This window comes from Molothrus ater, chromosome 1 (assembly GCF_012460135.2).
Source record: "Molothrus ater isolate BHLD 08-10-18 breed brown headed cowbird chromosome 1, BPBGC_Mater_1.1, whole genome shotgun sequence".
NCBI classification, from domain to species: Eukaryota; Metazoa; Chordata; class Aves; order Passeriformes; family Icteridae; genus Molothrus; species Molothrus ater.
In genome coordinates this window covers 47226453-47251029 of record NC_050478.2, presented here as the reverse complement: position 1 = coordinate 47251029, position 24577 = coordinate 47226453, and the positions used below count along the sequence as shown (strand labels likewise).

Genomic DNA, 24577 nt, shown 5'->3' with positions numbered 1-24577 from the left:
GCATCTGCCCAGGCACAGTGACATCAGGGGAATAATTCAGGAGTTGCATTGTGCCTGGGTGTAAGACTTTGCAGGATTGAACCAGTTTGATGGTTTTACTCTTTCCATTATACAAATAACTTTCAACACTATGACAGTTTTGTAGGGTTTTTTTGGGTTTTTGGGTTTTTTTCAAATTAATAAGTATTCTGTGATTCTGTTTGAAAGATTAGCCCTTCAGGGAACTTTCTATTAAAACCAGTTTTATCCTTGTCTTCCTGCTGTCAATGTTGAAGACAAGTTTATGTTGCAATGAACAAGTTTATGTTGCAACGAGCACTTAAACAAAAATACTTTTCAGAAAGTCTTTTATAAATCTTCTAAAGTGGTATCTGGGGATAGAGTTCCTATGTGATATTTTGTATTTGTCTTCCACATTGTTAAGACTGTGTGAAACATCAGTTCAATAAGTTTCCGCATGTACCTTTATTTGATCTTCTTCCTTTTTTGCCTCATTTCTTTCACTCAAAAGTTTATCACTATATATTTTTTTAAAACTGTTTTTGTCTACAATAATTTGTTTAATGAATCTAGTGTTTACAGACTTACAGAAGACTCTAGGCAGCAAACCTTTAAAAGGTATTATATTTTGAGAATTATTTGAGATGTTACAGTAAATGAAAGTAGCATGCACGGGGACCAGACCATCTGTTAAAGTAAATAGACGGAGTGCAGTGTTGCATTCCAAAATACACAAGAAAGAAGCAGTACCCAAACCTTGTGTATATCATGAATCATTATATACTGCAGAGCAAATTCACACCCAAATATGGCTCCTAAACCCTTTGTGAATCGAAGCGAGGAGCCCCTCACATCTGGCTGGCCTTAGGCAGCAGATCCCAGGCAAACTTCTGGGAGAGCCTCGTGTGCTGCCCTGGAATGTGCACATTTATCTCACTGGCCTGTTTGCTTGGGTACACTCGTGGTCTTGCCAACAACTTCTGCTTCAGAAATCGCTACATTGCTGTGTCAAGGGTTCAACCCTCTTCCCTGAGGTGTGCAAGCTCTGACTGTGGGAGAAGTGTGGGAAATAGGTGTAGCTCACCAGGTGGAACCCTGTGTTGCAGTGGGATTGTTGGGGTGTAGCAAATGGTCAAAGAAAAGGAAGGTCTATGATTGTATAATTGATATTCTGGTGCCCATCCTTCAGTGACTTTCCTGTTAGCACTCTGTTTACAGGCCCTTGGTCGATCTAAAGCAGTGCCAAGCATTAACCATGATGGTGTAAAACAATTGTGCTCAGCTTTTCAGCACAGGGAGGTCTTTACTCGTTCCCTGCACATATTTGAAATACTTTGGCTTCTTGGTCCCAATTAGCCAAACCTTGCTGAGTCTGACACTCTGTGATCGCAGTAAACACTATTAGCTAGTATCCAGACACTCAAAATTAGGAGGCGAGCTCAATAAAAAAACCAAAAAAACAAAACAAAAAAACCAAACCAAACAAAAATTCCCCCCCCAAAAAAACACCAAAAAAAACCAAACAAACAAAAAAAACCCCCACAAAACCATCACAACTCTGGCTGAAAATTTGCAGGGCATGTTCAACATTCTTTTTGTTTTGCCTTCCCTAATTCATGGCTCTAAATATTGAAATTTTCGCACAGTTCTTTAGAGGAAGGCAAAGTTAGTTTTCATCAGAGCTAAGATTCTTTTGACATAACATGATTCCAGGTCTTGGGATTTCAGATACATCATCATTTTTCATGAGCTTTGCAGTGCAATCAGCAGAGTCAATAGCAGTGAGGATGCCTGCATGCTAGGAATATTTTATTGTGACAGGAATCCTGGCTCAGCATCCCTCCCATGGACATAGCTAGAGCAGCCAAGCTGTGCTTTGGATCAATGTAAGGAAAACATCCTGCTCATCTGAGGCAAGCTGTGCTGGTAAAACTTTAGTTTCACTGTGTCTTGGGGATTCTGCTGGCAAAAACAGAATACAGGATCAAATCTCCCTCCTCTTTGAGCAACAGGGCTGCTCTCCCCAGCGTCTTTGGTATGGGCATTCCTTGATTAGGGATCAGCGTGCTCTATTGGAGAGTTCCGCCCCACCGCTTAGTGGTTTTTCCATTCTAAAATCGTAGCTCAACAACAAGAACAAATGTTTATCTTCCTAACCTGGCAGCTCGGTCCTGCTCCACCCACCTAATGGAAGAAAGTAATTTGTGAGGCCAAAGACATCACCCAAAATGAGAGCCAGGCTCTGAGAGAGTGATAACCAATTACGGGCAGTAGCAAAACAGGGCTGGTTTGCACTAGCTGAAGGTTTAGTCCAGCTCTTAATTTGCCATCACAAAAGAACAGCTGAGTTAATAATTTTCAGCAATACATTATTCCTATAAAATCACTGCTCTTAAACAGCACAGCACTTGTAATTAGTGTAGTCATAATGTATATATCATTGTATCTGCATGTCTTCTTGCTTCCTTTTCTTCTGCCTAATTTCCCAAGTGTAGGATTGTTAATAGCAGAGCTGCAACTAATTTTTCATGTCAGACCACTGTGCTGGACTGCAGCCTTCAACCTCTTATAAACAGACGTCACCACAGCAAATGTGTGATCGAGTGCAGGTTAAAATCATTATCACGGCTTAATGTTACATATAAAGAAAAATGCATTTTTATCTGCATTCCCCCATTATCTCTGTAATGACACCATGTTTTTTCTCTTGGAGTTGTAGTCATTGTTATTTTAAGTGCTTGTTAGTACAGCTGTGGGGAAAGACATGATCAATTTTTCATTTGGGAAAAGACACAACAGGGAATGTTAATGTCTCCATTTTAGATAGTGGGATAAAATAATAGTTATGGTTAAGGAGCAGTCTAGTACTCAGACACAGGATTCTCAATTATGTTCCAGTGAATTAAATAAGTCATCTGCTTTACTGTCCTTCATGAATAGCATTATTTCAGGGATTCATTAATTTGGGGGAGATGGTGTCATGTTCTAGCAGTAGATCTGTATTACCCTAAGTTCTCAGGAAGTCTATGCTCAGGGAACCACTGCATATCCCAAAAGCAAAATGATGTGTGCATTTTAACTTCATACAGAGGTAGTGCCCACAGACAAGCCCAGAGGTGAGATTTTATTTTGAGCAGGCATTTTCTCTGTGTTTTTTAGGTTGTACGTGCACCCTGACTCCCCGTTCACCGGAGAGCAACTGCTGAAGCAGATGGTGTCCTTTGAAAAAGTCAAACTCACCAACAACGAGCTAGATCAGCATGGCCATGTGAGTAGCCCTGTGGGTGGGAAAGGGAAAAGAAATCACCAAGGAACTGCTTGCTTGTGCCACAGGGCTAAATGGGAGAGAGGCTGCCATGGGAAAAGGCTGCCACGGCCCCCATGTTGCACCTCTTTTAGCCAGCCCTTCATACCACAGGGGTAGAAGATGTTGTGTGAAGCTTGAATGTGTTTGGTTTGACATGTTTAAGGGCCCTTTTGAGTTACTTTGTTGTTGAGGAACAGGCAACTTTCAAAGTCAGGATTTTCTGTAATTTCATAAGGTGGAGCCTGATTCAATGGTTCAAATCATGCTCCTACTTCCATCAGAAAAAAAACATCCATCAGGGACAAGTTCAGGGTGGAGCTGAACATCAGAGCAAGGGATAGAAGGAAGGCAGAAGAGCCTTTTGTTGTGCTTCTGCTTTCATTTTGCTGCGACTTGGCAGTATGCTCTGCCACATGCCATGGCCAGCCAACCCGCGAGCTTTTATATGTGTGCTTGGAAGCTCCCTACAGGTCACTTCAGGCCACCTCTCAGGATTGGGTCTGTCAATAAGATCTCTTTTGCTTCCAGACCCATCACAGTATGGGCTCAGAGTCAGAAGAAAATACTGACCTGAGACCAAAGCAGGATCTATAGAATTATAAAACATAAGCGTGCCTCAATTGCCCTTGAAATAACTGTGGGCTAACTGCAAATCAAGGTGCCACAGAAGAAAATACTGACCTGACACCAAAGCAGGGTCTATAGAATTATAAAACATAAGTGTGCCTCAATTGCCCTTGAAATAATTGTGGGCTAACTGCAAATCAAGGTGCCACAGGGTGGGCTTGGGCCTCTGAAAGAGACAGGTCCCAGCTCTGATTGATGCCAGTTTGTTTTCCCTGAGGCTGGAAGATGGTGAACAGGATTCAGAGCTCCTTGCCACAGGTCCTTGCTATGCTCCATCAGTGGGGACAACTTCTGTAGTTATCTGAGTGCCTAGTGGTAGGTGGTAGGAATAGGTATTGTCTGTCCTGTTCTCTCCGTGAAAGTGCCTGTAAAGTGCAGGAACAACTAGATAGTGCTCCCAAATTGCAAAGAAAGAGCTAAAATTGTTGCCTCTGGGCTTGGTGGTTCTCTCAAGGAAGGCAGAAGGAGGAAGGGGATGGATTTGGAAGAATTGTCAACTGAGAACAGGGCAGTTCAGTTTAGAAGAACAAGCATAAATGCAGTGTTAGTAAATGAGGTGTTGGGAAGAGAGAAATTATGTTGAATTCTAAAACATGTTCAGGGATAACTAATTCATTCAGCTGAATAATTGCTGAATGCAATGTATCAGAAATCCCTTCCCTAGTGTGGTATTTATTGCCTGGACTCTCAGAGACAGTGGCCATTTGTCTTAGCTGCATTCTGTGCAAATGTTTCTCATCCAAAAGAGGATTTTCACTCATTTCAAGAACTGAGAATTGAATCACAGCCATGACCGTTTAAAATACATCCTGGAAATAACAGCATCAAAAACAGCTGAACCCCCCAAACAAATAAACAAAAGAAAGCCCAGATAGATGCCTCTGTGTTGTTCTTTTGCAGAGATCCATCTGTGGGTATATTGTTCTTGAACCAGTCCCCACCGTTGTTCCCTTCAGGACTAGTGGAGAATGGTTTTGCTTTTTTCCTCTCTTTTATTTCATAATCTGTAGAAGGGCAAAGCTGAAGATTTGTGGGGTCTATCACCGAGTGATGATAGAGCAGTATACGTGAGCACTTAAAAAGAAGCATTTTTCATCATAACAGGGGCCATGTGTGCCTCTAATAAAGGGCTTGCAGCAGTATATTGCAAGCTAGTTAGGAGAGCTGCACTTCCCAGAAGCCCAGAGGAGTAGGAAGAAGAAGTGGGTCTGAGGAGCTGTCGGGAACAGAGACATGTGGCAGAGCAAGAAGATGTAATCGTCTCAAATACAGGCAGCAGGAGAAAATGATCCCTAGTGTTTGAGACGCAGCCTTCCCATTCATTTCCGGAGAAGCAGAGCTTGATCCCATTCTTTACACAAAGGCTCTGGACAGCCAACAACAATGGAAAGTTTTGTGTGCTTAGCTAAGGATAAGCCCTGAAGGCTTGATCCTGTGTTGATTTGAGTGTCAGGTGTTACCCCTTCACAGAGCACTGTCTTTTTAATATTTTGTGGGGCTTTATGTTCCAAATTGGGATGTCAGGTTTTTTGTGCTGCCTTACTGAAGCTATGCAAATACCATCATTGGATGATCAGTGGAATTAAGGAAGAAATCAGTTCTCTTGAGCCTTTAAGGAGGGCTCCCTCTACTATGGCTCAAGGCATTTCCAAACTCTTGTGTATGAAGAGGAGAGGAGAATTGAAACCTCCTGAAATCTCACACTTCTGTTTGAAAGAGCCAGTCTTCACTTTTTAATTATGTTTGATAAGGCATGTTGGCTCCTGAGGAAGTTTGGATGACCCAAAAGACGCTTTTAAATACTAGTTACAGGTAGGGAAAATGGATCCAGCCTGATTCCAGTTTGTTCTAGTTGTTTGCTTTCCTCACCGTCCAGAATACAGTTTTGGGTGTTAAGGTAATTGTGGTTTATTTGTAGGGTGGTTCCCTTCCTGAAAAGGAAGAAGTAGAGAAGAGAGGCATTTGTTTGTTCTAGCATATGTTTGTTTTCTCTTATTCCGAGACTTTGGGGTTGGCAAGCATTTCTGATTGTCTACCTTCAGCAGCATGTGTAACCCCAGAGTTATGCACATATTCTCCTCAAGCCTCAGGCAGAAGTCTTATCTCTGTGTGCATGGCATACAGCTCACTGCATGGGAACACTTTCAGATTATCCTTACCAGAGGAAGGAAATGCCTTCTATCTCTAGATTTTTACAGCCAAGCAAGAAATTGCCATTTTTCTCATTTTTCTGACTGTGAAATATTATGAGTGTGACATTCCCCCCCCCCCCCCCCCCCCCGCCATTATTTTAGTGATACTTTTCACACAGACTGCTTTCTTTAGTACTTTTCATTGCCCTTCATTGGAGTGCTATCATTTCTGGTTTATGGTGAGGTGAGCCATGAGTGTATACATTATTGTAATAATGTACTTGGCATTATTTTTGGCATTTACTCAAACACATGAATCTATGCAAAAGCAAACTCAAAGCTGTGAACATGTTTAATAAATAACTGTGAAAACTGAAAAGGGGTCATGGAATAGCCACAAGGATTTATGCCCAAGTTTTTTTAGTCAACCAGGCACAAGTTAGGAACCTTAGTGCTTTCAGAAAGAAAACTTTACATGGTAATGCTATTATTTGGTGAATATGGAAGTGGCACTCACAGCACAGTTCCTGAATTCAAAACCACCTTGAAATTTTGCAGCTGGCATCCAGATTGCCTCTGGTGGCTGGTCTGTAGCCAGTGGGAGCCAGATGCCTACAAACCTGCCTTGCCTTACAGCAATCAGGATCCTGTAAGGAGGTATCCTGGTCATCTGCCCTGATTCAGGCTGTCAGCACAAAGGTGGATGGGGTGGCTGAGGGCCTGTGGCTGCCAGCAAGTGTGTGCAGGGGGGCAGCCAGGAATATATAGGCACCTGAGGTACCTCTTGGGACATGCCAGCAGGATTGTCACTGAGCTGGCATAAGGGATTTTCTGATAGCTACACCATGCAGGAGGGAACTGCTTGGACTTTGAGGCTGCTCTTGGAGTCTGCTCTGTGAGGAACATCCTTTGGATCTCACTCCTTTGGGCTGTTTTTATATGGTCCTAACACAGATATTAAGGAGTGTCTTTATGTGTCACCAGCAGCTTGTGTGGGGGTGGAGGTGGGGAACTATACATACAGACCCTCACATGAAGGAAATGGTGACATTTTCCTTGGTCATGGGTGTTTTGTGACCTCCTGGCTGCATTCAGTACTTGTTTTGTACATGAATGACCAGACTTGCCTCTGGTGGGAACGAGAAATGTAGAGTACCATTGCAAGGGAAGTTATCCATGTGCATTCTATTTTATGGAAAACTTTCATAAAGGATTACATGGTCTTGTTTGAGAAATGTAGTTCATTTATCACAATTTGCATTCAGAGAGGAGTGAAAGGAAAGGGCATGTGTAGGAGCTGCTCTCAACTTTTTCCTCCTTCCGCCTGACTGCTGCTCAGATGTAATGCCTTGGTGTGGATATCATGGCCATGAAAGGCAATGGAAAGCACCAAGGTCTGTGGGCCGACCCCTCAGTAAGCTCATCACCATCCACACACCCTGCTTTAAAATGTCTTTTCCATCTGCTTAGAGCACTCCAACTAACTAGGATGACAAGACAAAAATTTTACAAAGAGAGGGAAAAGTGCTAAGGAGGCAAGGTCCATGGCCACTGCGTGTGTTCCTATACAAAATGGTGAAGTGCTTTGAAAAAGGACCTGAGCTGGTTAAAGCAAACATGCAACACTTTTAGGATGATGGTTCACTGTCATTGCAATGTCTTTCTTGTTGCTCTGTGCCTCCCCCCAAGTCCCAGTGCGAGTCTTCCAGTATTTGGCTCCAAAGGAGCAGCAAAGAAAAACACTGATGGAAATTGTAGCCATGATAGAACCGTCTCTAAGCTCTCCACTCCAATGCAATGTGCAACCTTTCTCATTGACTTAGCATGAAATACTGCACTGCTCCTGCTATGTTTCAGCTGAAGTTAACGCTTCCTGAGGAATGCACATTAGCTATTCCAGATGTAGGGAGCTGACTGTAATGTCGTTATGGCCCCTGCAAAATAGAACCACCCACACCATTGCCAATTTTGTCTTGTGACTGTGATTATATCCAAAAGAAGGGCTGGTGTGAGCTGAGCTCTGTATTTAATTCTTATATTGTAATACTGTGGTTAGAGACCGCCAAACAGGCCTCCAGCCAGTGGTAACTAAAGCAAGGGGGACTCTTGGTTTGACGCCAGTGAACGTTGAAATTGGTTGGTTGGTACCTTGGGTTTAGAATTGTTTTGAGAGCTCGTAAACAATTATTAATGAGGATAGAATAGCAAAACCCAGTCATTTGGGGGTTCCATACTGGTTTCCCTCCTTGCTCTCATTTTTGGTAGTCTGCGGTGACGAGCACCCCCGAAGGAGTTTGTTTTAAAGGTTTGCCACAGTGAAAGGCTACGTGGAGTTTTACTTTTGGTCAGATGGTTTGTGCTGCTGCTGGTAGGCTTTTGGATGGGTCTAATTTTTTCCATAATTTTTTTTCTGAGGGATTTGTGGCTGTTTTCATTCTGCACATGTGCATTTTTGCAAGTGGGGGCTCTTGGCCATTAGCTTTCAGGAGTTACATAGTCACACCTGCCAACCAGGGCACACTCTGGCAGTGACTAATTCTGCATGCAAAACACCTCACCTGTAGGAACAGGTATTTATGCCTCAAGAAATGCATGCTCACCAGTGGCGTAGGAGTGAGAGGATACTAGCTTCTGGGATGCCTGCTCTTCCACCTTCATTTCCTGGAACTGCTCAAAGGAGCTGGAGAATTTGCTCTGAAAATCAGCCCCAGGCTGGGTAGATTTCAGGTTCTTCCCCTCGAGTGTTAATTAGATCTTTCCCTCCCCCCCTCCCCCCATGGTTTTATAGCCTTTAAGGGCCCTGTCAACCTTCCTCTCAGGACAGTGCTCTGTCATTCTGCCTTGCAGATCATTCTGAACTCCATGCACAAGTACCAGCCAAGGGTGCACATCATTAAGAAGAAGGATCACACAGCTTCTTTGCTAAATCTGAAATCAGAAGAGTTCAGAACATTCATCTTTCCAGAGACAGTTTTTACTGCTGTTACTGCCTACCAGAATCAATTGGTGAGTAGAGTTGCTAATTTCCACAGATGTAACTAGATCCCACCCTGCTAAAAACTCCCTTCTGCCCAATCTAAACTAGGAAAATTTCTGCTATAACCTACCTTTCCATGCCAATCTTATTAATATTCATGAATAATTCCTGAAGATACAGTAGTAGTACAGACTTCAAAGAGCAGTAAGAATTATTCATGAGAGTAAAAATGACAAGTAGGAAGCTTTCTTTTGACTTCCCCTCTGTCTATACAAAGCTGCTTGCATATAAACATTTAGTCATTTTCTAATTATAGCTCATTAAAGAACTGTTCTTATTTACAGTGATCTTTCATGTCACAAGCTATGAGCTGAGAGAGATTCTGGTTTGCACATGATGATTTCATGGGCTTAAAAAGTTGACTAATTAAGCTGTAAAGCTCAGGCGTAGGGAAAATCACTCAGAGATATGCTTTTCAGAGGCTGCCCAAATTACATCCAGATGTTTGAATTTCAATTTGCATGCCAGTGAATAATATATACAAAATGGAGGAGATCATAACAATGGATTGCTAATGAGTAATTTTAGGAAGTCTATAAACAATCAGAGAACAGAGGCTCTGTTTGATGGTGGATAGGACTTTTATATTTAAGTCAGTGGAAATACGTTGTTGCCTTCAGTGTGATTCAGAGCATGCTTTAAGGACTTACTGACTATGGTACTTCAAAAAAACCCACCTATTTTGCTCCTTAATTCCCTCAAGTTAAGAAAAATATAGGCACTGCCCAATATGTGGGCAGGCAGCATCAGAGAGTTAATGTACCTGCTGGATTATTTAAAGAAGAAGGCATTTCCTAACATGAAGTAAAAGCAATTTTGAAATATTACTAATAAAATGAAACTAATGCATAGGGTGCCAAGGAAGCTCTGAAGATAATATTAGTAATATTAAGTCAGTCCTCATGACAGACCCCACATCCTGCTTTAAGGCTTTAATAATATATTGATTTAGACTTGATTTGTATCTGAATGCTGTAGAAAACATACTCAGCACCTGGCAATCTCAAGAAAATAATGTTTGGACAGGCAGTTAGATTTTTCCATGTAACTTTCTTTAGAAACCAGCAAAATAGTAACAGGCACAAAACCAGCTAAACACAGAATTTATTTCTGTAGGATGGATTTTTGTCTATCGACAATATTTACACTAGAGATGTTTCTAAACTAAAAGCACATACATTGAGTCCTGGAAAATTTCTCAATGGAACATCTCCGGAACCCCTAGAGGTTGATGTTGTCATTTTATTTATGACTAATGAAAATGGAGCCTTTTTTCATTTTTGCCATTTCTTTCAGAACTGTTTTAAGGAGGGATTGATTACATTTCTGGAGGTTATTAGATAAAAGCTAAATACATTACACTTTCAACAAACTATCTCATAATTTAAGATTTAAAGGGCATGCATTTATTTAAACAGTCAAACCACTGCCACAGAGTTGAATTGTAGGTCAGATTTCATTTTAAAATGCTTTCTAGCAGATGTTCTCTGATTGTTTGTGAGACAGTCTCTCAGGAAAAATATGGCCATAAATGATTGTGAGTCTCATCTGGCTTTGGTGGATACAAAAAGTTTCTTCTGTGATGTCATACCAAAACTTTAATATCAGGAAGATGGAAGTTTGATTGGTGAAAATATGCTCAAGAGATGAATAGACATCCTTATTGTTCTGTAGTGCAGTTGGCTTGGTGTGTCAGTGATCTCAGTCAATGGAACTAGTTAGAGCTTGTCTTTTTTCAAGGTGGTTTTCAAAATGCTGCCATAAAAACCTTCACTGGATGTGAGGCACTAACTTGCCACTCTGCAACATCACCATTAGCTGAGGGCTTATGGATGTCTTGGAAGTAGAATGAGCCTATAACTAATTTTCTGAGCTGTTTCAAGGTCCTTGTGACAAGGCTTCAAGATTGTTTCCACCAGCTGTATATAAGTGATGAGACAACCTCAAACTCTCCACCAACACTCAGGTCTATGGTGTTCGACCACTGACAGACCCTTAATTAGAAATTCAGAATTTCCCTTTGTCAACATGTCCCTTCCTCTCTGTGTTTTCCTCAGAAGACCTCTTTCTCAGAATTAAAAGTTGTTTCTAGTTGTCCTCTTTATTTTTTAGCATTTTATATAAATATATATTTGTCCTCCTTATTATTTTGTTTTTATTTTGGGGGAGAAGCCACCCCATTTTGAAATATATTTGTTTGATGAGAGTGTTTCATTGTTAGACGATTTGGAAAAGATCCCATTTCTTTTTTTCTGAGTCTTGAGGCCCAGTTATTAAAAATGAGGTTGTAGCCTCTTTGACACAGTTTTTTTTTTTAAGGAAGTCAGGCTGACAAATCTCCATAATATGAAATATTGAGAGCTCTTGATTTTCATGGGCTTAAGCTAGAGCTGGTGGCATTCACTGCCCTGCAGGACGGGTCCTGTGTTTTCTCTCATAAAGCTCTAACTCCCACTTAAAATTTTATTTTTAGCTCTTGGAAGAAGTATGGCTGGAAAATCCAAATATTACAATGATGTCTCAGGTTTTATTCACTAAATCTAAATTGGTTGGATAGATTGAAAATTTCACAAGAACAATGGTGCATTTTTTTCCTGGTCCTCGAAAAAACATATTGAAAGCCACCACCATATACCTGAAAAGTTTCACCACAAAGAGGAGCTCAGATGTTTTGGGGCAGGAGGGATTCCTGGTCAATGGGTTGCTCACTCAAAATGGAAAGGCTGACTGAATGAGTGGGCAGGTTTATAGCTACCTTTGAAGAAGGGAGGAAAGTTTTTATTCATGATCTGTGGTTTTTCGAGATAAAATAGTGATAGTTTCAGTGGGGTCACTCCTTCAATCCAAGCTCTGTCACTTTTAATCTGAGCTCTCCCCACATTTTTCCTTCCCTTCCTCAGCTTCTTTTCATACAAAACCAGTTAAACTGGCCCTATGTGGTGGCTGGTAGGCCTGCCTGAGAAGATTTCCCTGGAAATTAAGTATTTTTTAACACCACCGGTATAAAAAAGGTGGTGGTGAAGTGAAACTGTGGCATCAGGTTGCTGGGGCTTGTGTTGGTTGATGAGCAGCTCCACCAAGCATGCTCAGCTGTTAGCAGGGTGATTTGTGCTGCCTGTGGAAAAGACAACCTGATTGATGCTGGTGAAGTATTTGGAAGCTGTAATGCTGTCCATGGGTGGGTTCCTCCTGCTCCAGGCAGCAGGAAGGCTGAGCCTGCCATGCCCTTTGGTCTTCCCCCTGCCACATGTGCAGTGCAGCCTGGTTTGCCTCCTCCTCAGCTCTGCAATGTCTCAGGAGCAGCACACACGGGGCACGCGGATGAAATGGGCAGTGAAGCCACAGGGGATGGATTGGCCAACACTTTGTACACTGCAGTACCCTGACACTGTATTCGTGTAACGTTGCTCTTTTTTGTGTTCCCAGATAACCAAGTTGAAAATTGACAGCAACCCTTTTGCTAAAGGATTCCGTGACTCTTCCAGACTCACTGATATCGAGAGGTAATGGGGACTTTCTGTTTACGTTCCATGCAGATAAGATAAAGAGAAGAGAGAGTTTGTAGGAAAAGCATCCTTTCAACTCCTGAGAACCTGTGCATTTTAATGTTATCTTGCTGCATATAGTAAGACTCCTCCACATCCTTTAAAAATACTTATAAACTTTATGAAGAAAGAGCTGTTTTGAGTTTTGACATCTGTTCCAGTTGGGGCCAATATATTTGTCTTCCTCAGGGGGCTTCTCGAAGGGGGAAGAGGGTCAGTTTTACAACTTCAGAATGAAAAGCTTTTCTTTCTTATCATGCCATTTAATCCTATTGAGAGCTGTGAATTGGGTCAATGGGAAACAAGGGCAGTGGTCCTGTGAAAAACATCTTTACAGCTCCCCACTGCTCAACATAGTGGAAAAGAGAGAGGGGAGATCCCAAAATTCACTTCAGCAGTCCCAGACACCAAATTGGCAATTACTGCCATCAGGAAGACTCCCATAACTCCCACTCTGACAACAAAGATGCCATTTTTGTTTCACCAAAGTTGTATTACAAGCTGCATCAGGGGAAAGCTTTATCTGGAAACTGTTCTGTGTGTGTACAGCTCATTACAAGCAACTGCTGCCATAGGGACAGAAGCATTAATGCACAGCTGAGTTAGGAAATAAACTTCAATCTCTTGGTAGTTTTCCAGCACGTCACATTTTTATGGTGTCGTGTCAAATAACTTGGCAAATGAAGCAAATTAAGCTGCTTGTGTCCTTTAAGCTGGAAGAGAACTCGATGGAGATGGATACAGCACATCCAATTTTTCCTATGAGCACACAATCATGAAAGAAAGTTTGGAGAGGCCAAAACCCTCCAGGCTCCTATGTGGAGATATCCAGATGTATCTGTGAATCATTTTTCACAGGTGCATGCAGGGGACAAACTGCTCAGTGAAGTCATAGCAACAGAGCTAGAGAAAGTCTTTACAGCAGTTCAAAAGTACATCCATCTAAGCAGGCCCATGGATGGAAAATAGGGGTATCGTTTACACCTTAGTAGAGACTGGATCATAAGTGATCTGTCAAGTAAATGGGTAAAAGAACAATGATTTGTGGAAAGATAGCTTGTAGGCTGCAGTGCACACTTGCAAAGTTGTTGAAAATTGTTTTTTAAGTGAAAGCCTTCATTGAAAATGAAAACAAACAAACAAGGCAAATTTAATAAAATAGCATGGCCTGCTGTATTGAGAGAATACTCAGGTAAACAAGATCCAAAGCTCAGGTTAGTATGCAATAAATAGTAAAGGAAGGACCCGTCAGAAGAGGTTTCCTTGTTTTACAGACAAGAGACATCTAACAACACAGCTTTGCAAGGGTGGAAAGAGTCTGAACAGATAAGCTGGGAGGAAAACTTAGTTACCTCTGTGCAGATGAACTGACTATCGTGGTGCTGGATATGAGGGGAATTTTTCCAGAGGACATCTTATTATAACAGCACATGGCATGGAGTCAGAAATGCTGAGCATAAGCTGCAGTGCCCTTTTGTTTATTGATAAGTGTAAGAATAGAGCCTGAGACAGGCAGCCGAGTCCAGGCACAAATGTTGCCACAAAAGATAAGGCAGACAAATGTGAAGCCTACAATAAATACAAGAAACAGACTGTGAAAACTATTAAACTTACATTAAAACTCTGGATTTGAGAGCCCAGGTTTGGGTGAGGTCTGATTTTTGACTTAAATTAGAAAGCTTAGCCCTGATTACTACTACAATATTATTTAAAAATTCAAAACTTGCTGCACAACACATCAAGTCATGAGATAACAAAAGTGTAACAGGCAAGTGGGCTGGTAAGAGAGTGTTTGAGAATTGCCTAAGTCAAACAAATGGTGCAGAAATATTAAGGGGTTTATTCAGTTCTGCCACTAAAATACTCAGGCGCATGAAGATATCATTCTCTAAGTTCCCACTGGTTCTCTAGATTTTCTTAGCACCAGAAAAATCACTTAAAGAAATCCAAAACAAAGCAAAGGAAATAGCAAAATAAATGATAATAGGAAGAAAGGCAACAGAAAGAATTTCTTATTTGATGTCCATTGCAGCATTAATTGCAAATAGGTGAATCTTGAATAGCACAGCATGACTCTTGCTCAGTCTAATTGGAAACTATAAGATCACTGCTGGAGAAAATACTTATTTTCCAGGGAAAAGACTGTGAAGGCCAAAACACACTTGCACAGCTCTTGAAAATTGACTAGTTCTCTAGAAGCTGTGAAAATACTTTCCCTGCACTGCTCCCTCAGCAGGCACGCACTCAGCACATGTGTGTGTGTAATCTACAGTGTGGCATGGTGATCCTAATGGCCTCCCGTAAAGCATCCCATGATGTTGGGGCCAAGAGAGCACTCATTTATCCTGAGTTCTAGCTTTTCCAAATGACCTAAGTAGTGTGAAAGCACACAGAGCTTTGTATTTCATTTCCAAGTATTTAAGCCTGCTTTTTCCTAAACAGCCTTTGGGGAGGGAAACAAATCAGATCAATTGATCTTTAGAGACCCAAAGAAATTAAATTAGTCTGGAGTCAGTTACTGCACTAAACCATCCAGTAATTGGATTGCTTCTTGTAACTGATTGAAAACAGCCTCTATCTGTAACAATATAGGGAGCTTTTCTTTATAGTAGATCTGAGAGAAAAACACATCTTTTTATGACATGATGACAGAAATTGCACTTTTTTAACCTAATTGAATATGATTTTATAAATATGTGACTTTAACGATTTCAGGCTTCCCATTCTAGATTTACGATCCTTATGTAAGAAATTCAAGCTGCAAATGCCTCTAGGATTAAATCTGTTGGCATTGTATGTGTTGGAGCTGAAATAATATATATAAAAGTAGTGAAATTTACACAGCAGTAGAGGAGATAGGCAACAGCAATGTTTTTGAAATGCCCTGTGTCTTCTTTTGTTCCTATCATAGAATGGTTTCCTTGTACTCATAGCTATATGTAAGTCTTTTAACTATCAAAAGAAATCTTTTGGTGAGTTTGGTATATACTGAACTTTTTGTAGGATGCAAGGTTCCCATCACAATCAACCCTTTCCCTATATTACTTGTGATCTATTTATAGCAATGTGGCAGACTTTATCTGGGGCTACTGGGATTTAGATAAGTTTCTGACTCACCTTTTGATCTTTTTACGTGGTATTTACATCTCCTCTACTATAAAACGGCTCCCACTGGGTTGTGAATGAAAAAATTGAACATTTAGCAGCAATTACCAGAATGTGGAGCTTAGCATACTGTGGTGCTGACTATGGGATGCCAAATCGAGTAATGAGGCATTTCTGCTAAAGAAAAAACTGTCACAGGCATAAAGGATGCAGAGGCAGAACCCAACAGATTAATTTTTTTTCATTTGAGTCTGAATTATCTTTTGAGTTGTTGTGAAGAATTAGCCTGTTAAAAATAAATAGATAAATAAAACCATCATACCATTCAAAAAGTCCAGTGAAAAAGGTGATAATTTCAAGAGCAGGAGCCAAGTATGTGATAGGCAAGTTTAGGGTGTAGATTTTTACTATTTAAGGAGAGAGTTAAATGAGTATACCCATCTGCACAAGTCCAATAATTCTTCTGGGATATTTCAGGAGGAAATATGGAAAAGTATGGTTGCATGCCCAAGTAATTTTAGGTAGAGAAGGGAAGGATGGGGGGTGGGGAAGTTAGAGAGCAACATCCCAACTGGATTTGCATGGTAATAAAATTCCAGACTTTCCCCTGAGGAGCTTCATCTCTGAGATGTGGAAATACATCACACTGGCTTCCAAGGCTGTAAGCAAAGTTCATGCTAATGCCTGGATAGGGGCACTTCCCTGCTGCAGGATCAGCGATGGGCTGAGCACAGCCATCCTCTCTCCCAGCCCTTCCCTGCTCGCCCCACTGAGCTGCCTTCTTCCCCATTCCTGTTGCCTGTTGCTGGTCTGGAAGAAGAACTTCCCAGACTCTTGAAAGCCTCCTGCCAACAGCCAGAAACACATACAGGCTCTATGACCTACCCCCACACCCATGGTTAAGTAGGGCTTTGTCATAATTCTCCAATAAGTCAAACTGCCAGCTGATCCTTTATTCTCAGCCAGCTGTCAGTCTGTGAATGTCAGCAACCAGCCATGAGATATCATCCCTGATGTTTGGGTTCAGACAAGAAAAGAAGTCCTGAATTTAGGGAGAAATGCCAAGGACTCTGGCATAAACACCTTGGTACCTAGTGCCAGTATTCCAGATACCAGTATTCCAGCAGCCTTCAGCTGCTGCTCCAGATAGGTGGGTGGATTGTCTCTATTTTCTGCATCATCCCTTCCAGAACACTGCATCTGGCTTGGATGCCTTAGCAAATCTTGAAAACACTACCTGCCTATTTAAACACCTGAATTATTCCCTTCAAATCTGGTTCATCTGACTCTGTTTGTTGTTAGCCAGGCAACTGTTCCTTTTCACCCAGCAGAAAGCCCCCCTGTGCCACTTAAAATCCTCTTTAGTTCCCAAGTTTTTGAACACTCATACTCTGGCTCATTTTCCACTTGGGTGTTCTGTTATCTATCTCCTTACTTATGCAAAATGGTATAAAAATATTGTTCTGGTTGTTTCCCCTCACTTCATGCAGATGTAGTGTGGGCATAACAGGTGGGGATGATGTCAAGTCAGATTTATGGTTTCCACCCCAGAGAAATTTTTCCAGAGACTTCCCCCTACAATTTCATAGGACTTCTCTGTACTCACCTCTCATCATTTGGTTACAGTCAGAAAGAAATGGTTGCTCCACTGGGTGAAGTGGAGCTCCATGGGGCTGGCTATGTAAGATAGTTTTCTCATTTTTATTTGCAATTGAGAGAAGTTGTGTGAGTGTATTGATAACTTCATGCCCCTTCTTCATAAATGTCATTACTTTTCCCATGCCATGGCTTCAGCTAGGCTTTGTCATATCCATGCATATTTCAGCTCACCTACAACTGCTGGATTTTTACTGAGAGGGTGACAGTAAACATTGCGGAGCTACACTTGTTCTTCTACAATCATCAAACCCTACATTTTTCCTAATTTAAGACTCATTTCCCTTCTTTCCTGTATAAATTCTTGCAGTAATGCATCCATCCAACACTTGCCCAGCAGTTTTGACTCTGTGTGAAAGGGTTTTGCAGCTCTGGATGAGTTTTTGGGCCACTTCACATGAGCTACTGTAGCCTGTAGGCCTTTTTTTGTCCCTGGTTGGCTCTGTTCTAACCTAAGCAGTGGAACAGAAGTACTTTGTTGTGCTCAAGGATTTGGTCCATACCATGAACCATCCACAACCTGAACTATGTTCCTGTGGTCAGCCTCTGTCTACCAGTAAGAGCAAGTATATGTAGAAAATTAATACGTCTGTATGTTTGTGCATATGTAAAGTAGTGAATAAAAGCCAGAGGGACATAAAGGCTGAGTGATATCTGAACAGTGGTTCTGACAACATAAATTGTTCATCTGTAGCTGCTGTTACAGAAATCTACTTGCTCTTCCTGCTATGTTGTTTTGGTTTTTCGGGAGGTGAGTGGTTTTTGTCGGTTTTTTGGGGGGAGTTTTATTCTTTGGTTGGGTTATTTTGTTGGGGTTTTTTTGTGGGTTGTTTTTTTTTTAGAGACTTGTTTTTAGCACTTGTGTCTTGGACAAATAAGTCATCTTTTCCCTTAAAAAAAAGTCCTATTGCAGTGTGACTTCCGACAAGTTTATTTTTGTGCCTTCTCAGCCCATTTATTCCATCTGTCTTCACCTCACCTCACTTCTGACATCTTCTGTTATCTGGGCTTTCTTCCAAACATACTAACTGGCAGCTACAAAAAAAAGGAAACCTTTGAAATGCAGAACTAAAGAAGTCATTCAGGCTGCAAACTGATAATTCATACACTTTATATCCTGTTCTGTTCTGTATTTTTCTTTTTGTTGGAATGGTCAAGCAAAACACGATTGTCAGTTTTACTATTTTACTATTTTCCTCCTTTTTTTATTTATTTTTTTTAATTTACATTGCCTTTCCTTTCAAAGAACAAGGAAAAAAAAGTAGAAAAAAGAAAACCCCATGACACCAGGAACAGGGAGCAGATTCTGGGAATATCCTTACCTTTCTGCATACCTAGCCCTTGGATAGCAAGGGGTAAAAAAAAAGAAGTTAATAATAAGAGGCTTCTCAGCTCTGCTCTGGATTTTTTACCTCTTGTAGTCATTCTTGAAACAGTAGTTGTGCAGAAGACATAAATTCAGAGTGCCTGGCTCAGCCACTTGCTCTTTCTCACCACAGCTTGACTTTAGTATGTTGTCTTCAAAGAAGATTGATCCTGGCTCTCACTGGAAGGGATGGCTGCCCCTTACATCAAACTTCACCCTCTTTGTAGCCATGGTATAGATCTGAGACAGATACTGGATGCCCTGGTATCCAGCAAGCTACTTCTGAATCAGCGTTCTTGACACCTTCACCAACACTAAATATATTGTCTTAAGCATTTTTGTCCCAAAGGGAGAAGGTAGGCTTCCCATCTCCATCTCCTTTCTGCCAAATTCAGAATCAGGGTTGTGGTGATCACCAGGGTGCTGTGCATGCACAGCTGAAGTAGAGTCATAGCAAAAGGAGCAGAAAAAATTACATCAGAGATGCCTGCTCCCACCTCCAAAGAAGCCCTGTTCTTTCATCTTGATTAAAGATCCTGTTCAGGGTAATCTGGGACTTTATCATCTCCTGAGAGAATTTCTGTAATCTGGGTTGACAGCAAAAGAAAGTGAGCACCCTCACACAGAGCCTCAGCTACTTACCAAGCCAACTCTCTTCTCTGCCCTCTCCTAGCTCAAATCCATGGCAAATCTTGGGTTTGGGCTGTAAAGTGTTAGTGAATCATTTGTCAGTAACATCAGGATTTTTCCCATCTTTTGGTCCTTCGAGGCTACTCTGTACATCCAGGGCACTGTACATGCACCATACAGGGCACTGTTAGCTAAACAAGGCCAAAGACTCAGCTTGGAACTCTGTGACACAAAGCATCCCTAACCAGAAGTTTCGTTTTAGAATCAGCTGCCTGCAGAGGCAAGAGTGAAAAGTTTAATCAAGAGGTTAGAACCTGCAGAATAGCAAGATATTCCCTGTGCACCCTAAACCCTTTCTAATTGATGAGTTCTTTCAGCCTTTCACATGCCTTGATTTCAGGTTCAAATTTTGCTGTTTTATTTCTTGGACAAAGGAGACAAGTGCTTCATTCATAATAAGGTTTATTGACAGGGCTGGGCTCAAAGTGTGGTTCTGTTGGAATGCAGATTATTGGGATCAACCAGAGCTCCTTTTCCTATTACCTCTCTTCACATTTGTCCTTTCTTAGCATCTTCTCTGTGGGTGTGCTTGCCAATATGAGCTTAGTTTTCTCCTTTCCATTTGGCACATGGATCCTTTTCCTCAAGAAGCTCAGTCCCTAACTTGCTCTTCTCCAGCCTGTCATCTCCTACTATTATCCAGTTGTACACCGTGCAGAACTTAATCATAGTAATATATTGTGTGTATGGGCATGCTTTTCCCTCCTCTGTGTATTTCCAAGATATCTGTGAGTTGAAGAACAGCATGGAAGACTGAACTTGTTGGTAGACCACACAAAAACATTTGACAGAAAGAAGACATCTTTCCTTTATTCAATTGGCAGCTTGTGATCTCTCTCAGAACAAGGTTTAATGCTAATTTATTGCTAATAGAAGAAACTGTGGAGTTCTTAGATGCATTAAAAATTGTTAGGTCCCAGTATAAGATAACAAGTCTCTGATCTCAAACAAAGAAACAGGACAGAAGTTGAGTATTGAGTTACTGGAAGTCACTTTGTTCCTCAGATAACATGTTTACTGTGGAACAATGCTGAAAAATTAGCAAAGACAGCTTTAAAAAACCCTCCACCATATTCTTCACTTGCTATTTTTTGAAATTAAGCATAGAATCATAAAGAAGCAAATATTAATTTATAATTCAGTAATTTATAAAATTATTTCCATAAATCCTTGAAACCACATTGAAATATCTGATGTTGCATACAAAACTAAAAAGCCAGAGGTAATAATGTATTTCCCTTTTAGTAGTGTTTGTGTAATATTTTGGGATTTGAAAAAAATGTATTTTATTAATCCACTCTCCAGAGCACCATATTTGGGATAACCTAAAGGGTTCATACTTCCATAAGGAGAATTTTCAGAAATATTTTGAGATTTAAGTCCTTTTGTACCCAGTGGAAACAAGGATATAAGAAGGAATCTGTATTCCAGATTGCCAGCTTTGCTCCTGCATTTTGAACTAGATTTCACAGGCACTTAAGTCTTGTTGTTAAAGTTTTGCTTCCTCCTACGTCTCTGTGCTGGAGTCAAGTCCTGAGGCACCTCTGTCTTTAAAGGGTGGAGTAGGTTAGTCTCCTCTTTCCAACCTATGTGGGAAAATCCAAATATTTTTATAGGTTAAATGAATTGCAACTGCTCTCTTCTTTATCCAGACTCCAAGTGGTGTTCTCTGAGGATGGAATATTGCAGCATAGTGCAGAGGGCACCACACCCTTTTCCTTTGAAACACAAGGGGAAGGAAAGACTTCTGCTCTTGTTTTCCTAAGTAGAAGAAACAGTGCTTGGAGGATAACTCAGAGATATGCCTTTTGAGTGGAGAAAATACACCGCTTCTTTTTTTTTCTCCTGTTTCCTTTTGCACACTTAGGTGCACTCAGCCTTTTGCATTTTGTAAGTCTGTTTGGAGGTTTATATGTGTTGTATGTGGAAAGAAGAGGAGCCACCTGGAGACTGTGGGGGCAGGTGCCTAAATTCTGGTGTGAATCTCAATGCTTTGCACTCAGGGTGAGAGTCACAGCCTCAACCTCTAAAACGAAAATTCAGTAGGTGTTTTGTGATTATAGCATAAACAACCAACGTGGTTAGTCAAGATAAGCTCATACAGTTTTGAATATTAAATCTCAGCTGCACAAGAGGACTGTGAGATTAGTTGCTTTCCCTGATCCAAGTTTCCACATTCCCTCTGCCATAAAAACCTTTGCCTCTTGTGCCGATGAATGAGATTAATCTTCCAAAACCTTTTGCATACTATCTGCAACACTACATCATAAAATAAATAAATAAACCTACCACATAGTTCCCTGGTTTCAAACTTTGCAGATTCAGGGTTCACTAAGAAGTCATCTCTCTTTTTCCTTTAAAAGAAGACAACCATATAGAATAATAGAGTTCTCTGTCTAGCATACAAACCCATCTGGAAAGAATTTAGTCTGCAATAATTGTGGGCATTTGATTTAGCTTTAAATCCCTGTAGGTAATTCAAATGTAAATTTATTGGGGTGAGTTTATCCCCAAGCTGCCATTGGATCCAATGTTTTAGAGGTGAAATTGGCCCACTGTGCTAAAACTACAGCCTGCATTGTTTCTGTTGCATCAGGATATTATTATGTGCTGTAATATCTGCTGTTATAAGCAGACCCTTACTAGAAATAAAGTCAATAGAGACAATACAGACAATCACCTGTATTAAATTTATTTTTCAGACCTTGATGGACTAGTAATTCCTAGATTCTGAATATGTTTATATACCAGTATCTAAATCACTCAGAAAACACCGGTCTAATTTGTTATTCTGTTATGCTGTACTCATATGAAATAGCCCTTTTGGTCAAGTAAAACTCTATGCATTTCACATTCTGCTTCAGAAGAAAGTCTAATGTTTCAAGAGGCATTCAGCACATAATGTAAACAATGCCATCTGTCTTTTTCTTCGGAAAATCTTCTTCAAGATAGCCCTGATATGCCTACTGTTTTCAATCACTTAAAAGGCAGTAATCCAATTATATCATCCTCTATGTAGGAACTGCCATTGCTTTCAGTCCATTTCCAATCCTGACACAAGTAAATCACTTTGATAAGATCCTCTTTTTATTTATTTTTTTCTGAGGAGACTAGCATAAGTAATGATGCCAGTGATAGACCAAGGACAAAATGACCATAATGGACTTTCTGTAGGAAAGGAAAACATGTGCCACTGTGATTTATCATGTTACTCGAAAAATATTTTTCCTTGGAATTTCTGAAACAGGAGCACTCTCTAAGCAAAGGGCATTAGCAAGTATGAATGGACAAATGGTAAATTCAGACAAAACATTCATCAAGTAGCAAATTTAAACAACTATTGCTACTTAGATTTCTTAAACAGGAACAGAAGGTCAAAGTCATTTTGGAAATGTGCCCAGGTCATTTTCATCTTTGGTATAATGCCACCTACTTACATGGAAATGCGCTTGGTATGTGTAAGGTTGGATCTTCCTTACAAACTACTAAGGCTTATCGTGCAGATACGCCTTCCTTCTATTTAAAAATGGTTTGGGAGACTTCAGTGATTTGTGCTACCAGCAAGGCAGGGGCCTGGCAGACACATCTAACCTCCCAGAATAGACGTGGCACGAGATCAGTAGTATCTGCAGACTTCCTGCTACAAACTGCCCTCCACTGTGATGCTGAGAGCACAGTCAGAGCTGAGTTGTCTCTGGACACACCTATCTTTGCCCCTGCTTTCAGGAAAAGGGGAAAGCAGAAAATGAGGTGGTCATGTGTGATGCAAAAGCTTGTTTGAAAGGAGCTGGACCACAGGTGTCTCTTTGAACCCAGACTCATCACTCAGCACAAATAACTGCAGAGTTTGCATTTTCAAATTTATGAAGAGTGCTGGTCTGATAGTCACTGTCTGAGACCACATCCAGGAAGCACAGTAGGAAGTTCACTCTGCTGAAGAAACTGGTAAGTGGTGATCTGCAATATGAAAAAAATGCAGGCCAAATCTGGCTTTTCCAATGTCATGCTATGAGGTAAGTCTTTTGTTAAGTAACTTTGGAGAGCCTCTGATCTGGACAGAAAAAGGCATTGTATTTACCTGAACAAAAAAGTTTGCTGTTTGGGATGGTATTGATACATTAGGTTGCTTCCTTTTACAGGGAAAGTGTGGAGAGTCTTATCCAAAAGCATTCCTATGCTCGATCCCCGATTCGGACCTATGGAGGAGAAGATGATCTTGGAGATGACAGCCAGGCAACACAAAGCAGAGGTAGGAAACTGTGTTCATGATGTAAACTGGGGTGACTCAGTTATGCTTGAGAAAAGCAGGACCACGGGCACTACCGTGGTACTCTAAAGCATTTCTCTGGTGTGTCTCTCTGCCATGCAGTCATATAATGAACTTTTGCCTCTTTGGGACATCTGATGTGCCCACAGCACTGGTGTGGGTGGTTCAATTCAGGAGGCCATTCTAGAGACAGCCATATAATCCTTGCCATCAGGAGAGAATTAGTTCTGCTTCCTCTTCAAGATATCTGCAAACCAGAAAACTTCATTACTGAGAACTACTTCATTGCTGAGAACAAGTTAACACTCTCCATCTCTTGGCAGAACTTACTAGCTGGGCTCCACACCACTTGTAAAGCACCATGTTGATGTGCCACTTGCTGCCCCTCCAGGCTCCTGTGAACAGAGGACTTAGTCCTAACCATCTTCAACCCACTTGTGGTTAACCCGCTTTGCTTACTCAGGAAGAAAATTTGTTAGCTCCCTGAAAAATTGATGTTTAATTGTTATCTGTTAGTCTCTTAAAGGTGCTGTTCCTGCTGAAGCAATTAGCCCCAAATGCTTTATTAAACACCTTGTCTGCATTAGCAGTAGCAAAAGTAGTAACAAGACAGACTTGATCTGTGCGAGGATACTTACTGGAGAAATTGCATCTGTCACAATTAACCACTGGAATAGATCTCAAACCCTTCCTGTAGGATTGCTGACTGGCAAAAACTTGTCTTGCATTATAGTTTGCACGTTGACTTTGTGACCTGCCTGATATGCCACAGCCACTTGAGGTAAAGCAGTTCTATCTGTCTTCCGACTGGCAGTGCCCTTGTCTTGTCCTCTAACTTCATACAG

At 41.0% G+C, this 24577-nt stretch overlaps 1 protein-coding gene across 1 annotated transcript in view; it reads left to right on the top strand.

Annotated features, from left to right (window-relative positions):
• The window catches only part of TBX20 (T-box transcription factor 20), a 34358-nt gene that overhangs the window by 5988 nt on the left and 3793 nt on the right, over nt 1-24577 (top strand). Inside the window, exons 4-7 of the mRNA XM_036407029.1 lie at nt 3160-3268; nt 8914-9072; nt 12530-12606; nt 23605-23714. Coding sequence (XP_036262922.1) covers nt 3160-3268; nt 8914-9072; nt 12530-12606; nt 23605-23714 — 455 coding nt within the window. The remainder of the gene's footprint in view (nt 1-3159; nt 3269-8913; nt 9073-12529; nt 12607-23604; nt 23715-24577) is intronic.